Below are 7878 nucleotides of genomic sequence, written 5' to 3'. Positions count from 1 at the left end.
AGATGAGAGGGAGGTGCGAAAGTCGCTGCGCTTTGAATGCGCTGGAAAGTGGCGGTGACTATGAACAGAAGGAGGGCGAGCTGGAGGTGGGAGAAGCTCCCGGATTGCGAGTCCCGTGCGTCAGTGAGGGAGGAGAGTGGGCCGGCGCGGCTGCTTGGGCTCATGCGCGTGTGTCGAGACCCACGATGCGGGGGAGAGGAAGGAAGGCTCGGGCGTGTTGGTTGGGCTGTCACGTGAGGAGAAAGGGGTGACCGGGCCGGTCTGCTGTTGGGCTAGAACAGAGAGAAGGGACCAGGCCTAGGGAAAAGAGAGAGGGCGAGCTCGGTTGGGCCATGAGAAAAAGGAAAGTTTGGCCCAGGGGAGAAAATGAAATAGATTTGATTTGGGATTAAATTTAAATAGAGTTATTTGAATTTGGATTTAGATTTAAATTTGAGAGACATTCGAATTCAAATCTCCACTCAAAGAACCATAAAAACAATAAACCAAGAATGCAATGATTCATCTTCATGCAGTGATTAATTTCATATACTATCTCGATGCTCTTTGGAATACTTAGCCAATAATAATATATTTGAGTATACATATACATGTATATATATATATATATATTCAAATATATACTTCCTCAATTTTATGTTATTTTAATTAATTAGAAAAAAATTAAAAAGGATTGAGTTTTGTTATAACCGAAATGTTAAAAACTCAGGATGTTAAAAATGCCATTGGTTCCAAAGCCCCCAACCTCTGCACCACCCTTCGCCTTGGTGTAGGGCTGCAAAAGAAGCTAGGGCTTGACAAACTACTCAAGCTCGTCTTGAGAAGTTGCTAATATTCAAGCCAAGCTCAAGTCTATTCCAAAGCTCGTGAGCCTAAACGAGTTGAGTTCTAATAGCTCGACTAAGCTCGTTAACTCTTGCAGCCTGCGTGCACCCTAACTTCCTTCGGCCCAACTCAGCCATACCGGAGACGATGCTAGTGTTCTCCTTCGTCACAGAGAGTCAATACCCTTGTCTTCAAATGAGCCTACTCAAGCTTGTCGAGCGAAGCTCGAGGCTGTCTAAGCTCAGCATGATCTCAGGCTTGGCTTAAGCTTCTATCGAGCTTGAACTTGAGGTGCCAGGCTCGCTCGAGCTCGGCTTATTTATAGCTCTACTTGGGAGCCATTTGTTCGAGCCTCACCCCCTCTCTTCTCTCCGTGAGAGGAGAACAATTAGGGTTTCCTTTCTCACCAGGTGCCAATCGTCTCCTCTTTCACCATTTTGAAAGTGACGTAATTGAAATTTTTTTGTTCATATTCGAAGTTTCTGCTGTTTGAATGCTTTGATCTTGTAGTTGAAATTCCGCAACAATGTTTTTCTAGGCTCAGTATAAGGTTTTGTAATCTTGTTGAATGATGTATAGATTCCAGTTGAAAGTTTTCCAATTGAATGTTCTTAGGATCAAATTGAAAGTTTCTATGATCAAATTGAATGTTCTAGGATTGTGTTTAATGTGAATTGGGGAAGGAATGAAGCTTGAGAGATGGGGTCATCGGGAGATGGCACATGCCACTTGATGGGAGGAGCGACCAGTCCATTTTTCGGATCGTGGAGGGTAACCTCAAAATAGATGTGCATGCCCTATTATTACCGTTGTGGCCGAGCCTGGTGCACACAGTATGCAGCCCAGGGCTGAGGAGAAGACTCCACTATTCTCAGTACATTTCAGGCTTTCAACCTAATAGCAGAGACCACACGTCACAGATGAGAGCAGAGAAGCGAAAGCCCAGTAGCAAAGAAACATAAGCCTATGTTGCTCGCCGCTCCTCGGCCACTCGGTTAGCTCTACTGCTCTGCTGCTAAACCCTAGCTAGTTTGAAATTTATGCAAATCAGATCTCTCACCTGAATACGAAGATCAGAATGTGTAACGATCTTAGCTAGGTATGATTAAATTAATGATGTATTTGCGACAATAGATTAGATAAAAGCAAATTGGCATATTTCATTCAAGCTTTAAACAAATCAGAAGCGTCATTTGAACAATACAAGGCAATTGTAAGCAAATACATTGACCATATATAAAAAGAGCACACTTCAAAATACAGAGAGCTTCCTGAAGAAACATAATAGAGTATTGACCACATGAAGGCACAGTACTAGGCATGTTCTGACCTCGATCCTGACATGCAAAAAACCGAGTCATTTCAAGAACCTTCCATCACCATACATTTTATGGACCGGGTTTCTATGCAGTTGTAACTGCTATTGCAACTTAAGCAGTAGCCACAACGTGCACAGGATCGAAATCGGCCGGCGAAGTCCCACTCGGAACACTGCACCGAAATTACTGTAGCTGAGGTACTGTAGCGGATGATCTGGCCTGTTCATTGAGAAAACGGGCGGCCGAGATCCGGTGCCCCTCCATGTCAATGATGGTGGTGGTTCCTTGCACTTGCTGCTGAACAAAATATGACTATGAAGGGCCAAAATTCATAAATCATGTTCACCGCTGCTATAATTCCTAGCCACATCAATGATTTAAGTAGCCCCATCCTTACATATAGAGGTTGTGCAAGAAGACCATATTTTATCAGAATCTCCATATTTTTCGATAGTACCACAAGGGGACTCATCACACAGACCGCAACAGCTATGTTATGAGCAACTGGAGCTAACACCGTGTACACGCCTAGTGCAAACGCAGCAGTCAAGCTTGTAACTGAATTTGACATGAAAAATACGGATGCGTTGAAGTACTTCCCTCGGCTCGTCAAGTCAACCATGGAAGTTCCAGAGAACATGAGACCAACGGTAGCTATTGAGGAACAAATGAAAGCTAATGTGTTGGCCATCACGAATGCATCAAAAGCATACCTCCCCGCAAGTGTTGCTGTGCCTCCATTAGTGTGATCATCGGCTTTGTAACCACCAGGAATGGCAAAAGTTGCACCAAATGTTACCGTTGCTATTAGAACTGAGCCAATACACAGAGTTTGTGTTGAATCTTTCAACTTCTCCAATTCTTTGCTTTTATAATCAAGTCCTTCTGGGTTAATATGCTTTCCTTCAAAGTGATCCCATCGACAACAACCATACCTAGCGCCACCAAGTTTGAGTGCATTGTGAATCAATAGTTCAATGTTCTGCAATAACAAATAAACATACCTACTTGAGATTGAACCACTCAAATATCAATTATTTTATTTGCTTCAGAGGGCCATGCTGTAAAATAAGATGAGAGAATAGATTACCTGATGGTAATGCATTCCTAAGGGAATCTTACATCGTGATATATCTAGAGGAGTTTGCCCTATTGCATTAGTTAAATTCAAGTCTACTTGCCGATTCCCAAATAGAGCACAAAACATTCGAAGACTCCCATCCTGGACAGCCAGGTGCAATGCAGTGTTCCCGTCATTGTCTTGCATATTCAAAATCCAAGCTAGTGATGGAGTTTGGCAAGCAAATTTAACTATGGACATTCTGCTTTTCGCAACTGCAACGTGAAGGAATGTTCTTCCCGTTGTGTCACGCAAACCAGCACTACCTGGACAGTCCTTGAGAAAAATGGCAATGGTCTCTTTCGGTCCAACAGACGCAGCGACGTGTAAAGGGAACAATCCGCAGTTATCAGGCTGATAAAGTGGTGCTTTGTTAGCTTTGAATACCTCCTCTACGTACTTATCTGGCATATAACTAAACCAAGGGGCGTCGTGCTCTGTCTGAGATGATATAAAGTGAAGAGGAGTGCTTCCGTTAATGTCAGCTTGTGTGGTAAGGCTCTCGTTCCATTCCAATAGATCTTTTATCATTCCTGTTAATGAGCTCTTTATGTCAGTACAAGCTAAGTGAAGAAACAATAACAACACAACAAAACCTTTTGTCCCAAGAAAGTTGGAGCAGGCAACAACTTGTGATCCATGTTACAGTTGCTAACATATAATTTTAACTGCTACTATCGATCCCCTTTGCCGAACTAGAACGTAATGTCCAAAACATACTCACATAAATGTCTGTAAATATATGCACACAATTAACTAATGTGCGAGAAAATATATTAGTTGGAAATGAACGAATGCATCTAATGAGTACCTGTCTGTCGAAGAACCGCAGCATGCAACGCATTTTGCCCACATGGTCCAGAATACGAGAGAACATTATCTTCACTCATATCATGTAGTATTCGTGCAATGGCGTCCTTCTCCAGCAGGATGGCGAGGTACAAGGGTGACATGCCTTCTTTAGGAAACGTAGCCAATTTTGAATCAGCCAACAGTAGCAGTTTAACGAGATGATCATTCCCAATGCGGACAGCCTCGTGCAAGGCCGTCTCCTTACTCTTATTCTCCTTCCTCAGGAGGTCTTGCACTATCTTATCACCGCCTTGTTCACGTCTAGCTAGACCAATAAGATGAGAGACCATTTGAGATTTCCCAGCCCTGGCAGCACAATGGAAGGCCGTGTCACTCTTGTTATTTTGCTTGAACAGGAAGGTCTTGTCCTTGCCGTAGATAAGGTCAGCACACTTCAAGAATTCCATGTCTTCTCCGCAGGCGGCCACCACATGTAACGCGGTGTCACCCTCCACGGTGACACCCTCCAGAAGCGGCTCTACAGACGGTGATGGCACGTGAGCGCCTTCTTCGATGTCAGCAGTAGCCCGCTGACCCGAGGCGTCTTCTCTGTTGAGAAGAAAATTCAGTTCTTCCGAATTGCCTTTGCATGCGGCTGCTAAAAGCAGGGGATGCATGTTCGACGCAATCACAACCACCCTTGTGGCAGTGTCGTCCTCATTCAGTAGGCCCTTCGGCCCCCGGCATTCGCCGCAGCCTGTGGCCGCCGTTAGTTTGGCGTCCATGGCCCCTGCCGGAGCATTTGCCACCGTGGACGAGCTAGGGCTCTCGCCATTTGTGGCGGATGCCATCGCCACCGGCAAGTTGCAACTCTCCCTTCCACTTGTTGGTTACAAGTTGGTTGTTTGATAATGTATAAGCGCCGGTTGTGCGTCCAAGGCTGACCTTGGGACACTTATATATGCTGCGCCACCGAATATGTTGGACGCCCTGCTTTTGTTCATGTGCCTTGTTTTTCCTTTGCCATGCGAATCGATTCTTGCCTTCTTAGTATACCATTTGATGACGATGGGGACTTTAAAGTCCAATTCATAGTATTTCTTTCTTCTTCTTTTCATAGATTTAGTGATTTTCGTAAATCATGTAGAATCTCCCTTACATCATACTGAACAATAAACATGTTGTGAGGAAGAAGGCTCATGCTACGGTCTTCTTTTAATGGTGTCGTGAAAAGATAACGGGGAAGCCAACAAGACTGTTAGGTTTGTTATATATGCTCATGACATGGATCAAAATTTCGTATTATTGTCTTGTTATGGATGCAACAACTAGAATCATAGAGATACATAGGATCCGTCCCAGGATTGGTTTGATCTTGAAAAAAATATGTCAGCAATAATTTATTATTATCTTGTTAAGCTTTTTTAGTTGACACCACTACAGAAATAATTTAGTGGGACGACCCTGTACAAACGGTTATGTAGAGCCGTCTGTGAAAAAATTATCACAGACAGCTCTGAAGAAAAACCGTCTGTGATAATAACGAGACCCCTCCAGAAGTGGTGGGACTCTTTTAGTACAGACAGTATTAATATTACAGACAGCTCGTATTTATAGCCGTCCATAATAAAATGAATATTACAGATGGCTCCAAATTGGAGCTGTCTATAATATTAATACAGATAGCTCGTATTTGGAGCCATCTGTAATAAAAAGAAATCACAGACGGCTCCAAACACAAGCCGTTCGTAAAATTAATACAGACGATTCCAAACACGAGCCGTCTGAAAAAATACCCAGTGGAGGTGGGACACAATAGTATAGACGACTCCAAACATGAAGCCGTCTGTACTATTAATAGTATATCATTCCCTAGCTCTAGATCGAAGTAGAATAGTGACGGCCAAATAGTGAAGAACAGTGTGTAGCTTTTGGAGGGAGAGTGGGCGATTTTGACCAAATATTTGTTAGATTTTGGTGAAAACTTGAAGATTTATTGGTATTTGTTAGTCTAAGGTAAGCATAATGTTTTGGTTTAGATGGTCTATATTTTGGTTGGAGACCTAGCTAGATCTATATCTAGATTTTTTTCTATAATGATATAGTTTTATTCTATTCATTAGATGATATGTAGATTTTGTGTTCTAATTTAGTCTTGAGAGATCAATTATATCTAAATCTAGATTTAGATTTTTTTTATGATGATCTAGAATATATTAGTTATTCTAGGTATATATGAAGCTCAAAGTATAGATGAATGCTTAATTATGTGTTACTATAAATGGCTAGCTTTAATCTAGTGTTACAGATAAATTTTGGATTTTTGGTATATAAATATAAAATTATCAATAACTATATAGTATTTAACGACAAGTTTTGAATTAATATTTGCTCTTATTTTTAGGTATTCATGTATATGATATAACAATAATTATTAATTATTTTCGAATTAATTGTCATTTTTACGGTTGATTCATGTATGCATGCATGGTAACTCTATTTTTTTGATGAAAAGCTTAGTTGGTCTCTTTTATTATGTTGATTTGATATTAATTTATTTCATACATTGTAGGTGGATCGTGGCTGGATGTAAGGTTCTCGTACGAACCAATGGTATCTTGATGGTGTGACGGCTTTTCTGGCAGCTGCCGAGGAGGATCAATTGGAGAAGGGTGTTGAATTTGTATATTGTCCTTGTTGCAATTGTAGAAATGAAAGATTCTTTCTTAGACAGAATATAGCCCTATAAATCCAAGCACACTTAATTATCAGGAGTTTCAAATCGAACTACACGTGTTGGACCAAACATGGTGAAGAGCAGAATGTGTTACATGAAGATGTTGGTATCATCAAAGAATCTGAAATCGACGTAAGAAGAGAAGATGATGAGGAATTTGGTGCAGATGATGATGATTGTAGTGGTGACGATGATAGGTTGGATCAGATGTTGTACAATGCAGACGTGAACTTGAGTACTCAGAGAGACTTTAACAAATTCATATGCTTGATTGAGGACTCGGAGAAGTCGTTGTTCCCTAAATGCAAACCGGAATATACAAAGTTGTCACCCCGTGCTTGAACTGCTTAAATTGAAAGCAAGCGATGGTGTTAGGGAACCGTCCAAACAGTATTTGAATTAGTCATTAAGTCGATCATTTACTTAATCATGACTTCAACGATTAACCCAAATACCGATCCGGTAGTCCCGGCACATATTTTATGCCCAAGATCAGAACACATGCCTTCCAACATTTAGCATCACAACATAGCTTAAGAAAGAGCAAGTAATTAACATTGATATTACAGGTCTTTAACATGCAATCATTTCGACAATTTACATTAAAGGATAACAACAACTACGCAGCGGAAACATAAACCTATACAACAAAAGAGAGTGGAGCCACATGCCCTTAGGCTCCACCTCAAAAGCATGACATTCGAGAGTAGGATGAACTACTCTTGCCCGCCACCCTGATCGGCAGGCACGAAGTAGCCAAAGACAGCCTCTTCCTCGGCAGCAGCAATACCTACATCAATTTAAGGGCAACACCCTGAGTACGAAGGTACTCGCAAGACTTACACAATATGGGTATATAATATTCTGACTCCAAGGATTATGCATTGAGCTGTTAGCAAGGATAGATCATAAGGTTAAGTAAAACATATACGGTAGGAAACCTAGACATATATGTGTGAGCACCTATACTTAACCAAACATGTCATTCTACCCTGCAATAACCAATTGAACATAAATGAAACTATAACGTAAATGTAACATATGTACTTGAACATATAAGTAAACTGAACCAACTCATCCACCAC

At 41.4% G+C, this 7878-nt stretch overlaps 1 protein-coding gene across 2 annotated transcripts; it reads right to left on the bottom strand.

Annotated features, from left to right (window-relative positions):
• Positions 1-1960: 1960 nt before the first annotated feature.
• On the bottom strand, positions 1961-4856 carry LOC133897584 (protein ACCELERATED CELL DEATH 6-like). Of its 2 annotated transcripts, none has more exons than XM_062338371.1 (4): positions 4076-4856; positions 3235-3797; positions 2858-3126; positions 1961-2438 (listed from the first exon to the last, which is right to left on the bottom strand). In XM_062338371.1, the coding sequence occupies exons 1-4, from the start codon at positions 4839-4841 to the stop codon at positions 2246-2248; spliced, it is 1791 nt and encodes a 596-aa protein (XP_062194355.1). In that variant the 5' UTR covers positions 4842-4856; the 3' UTR covers positions 1961-2245. The 2 variants fall into 2 exon arrangements, with proteins under 2 accessions (XP_062194355.1, XP_062194354.1); XM_062338370.1 differs by having other exon boundaries at positions 1961-2363; positions 4076-4841.
• Positions 4857-7878: the final 3022 nt, after the last annotated feature.

This window comes from Phragmites australis, chromosome 17 (assembly GCF_958298935.1).
Source record: "Phragmites australis chromosome 17, lpPhrAust1.1, whole genome shotgun sequence".
Classification (NCBI taxonomy): Eukaryota; Viridiplantae; Streptophyta; class Magnoliopsida; order Poales; family Poaceae; genus Phragmites; species Phragmites australis.
Note: the sequence above shows the minus strand (reverse complement) of the source record. Positions and strands in the feature narration are given on the sequence as shown.

Excerpts from the sequence above, each read along its gene's own strand:
- LOC133897584 (XM_062338371.1), bottom strand. The coding sequence starts at position 4,841 with ATGGACGCCAAACTAACGGCGGCCACAGGCTGCGGCGAATGCCGGGGG. Across the intron at positions 3,127-3,234 it reads TAGGAATGCATTACCATCAG|AACATTGAACTATTGATTCA; the intron begins GTAATCTATTCT and ends TTGTTATTGCAG. Across the intron at positions 2,439-2,857 it reads ACAGCAACACTTGCGGGGAG|CAAGTGCAAGGAACCACCAC; the intron begins GTATGCTTTTGA and ends TTTGTTCAGCAG.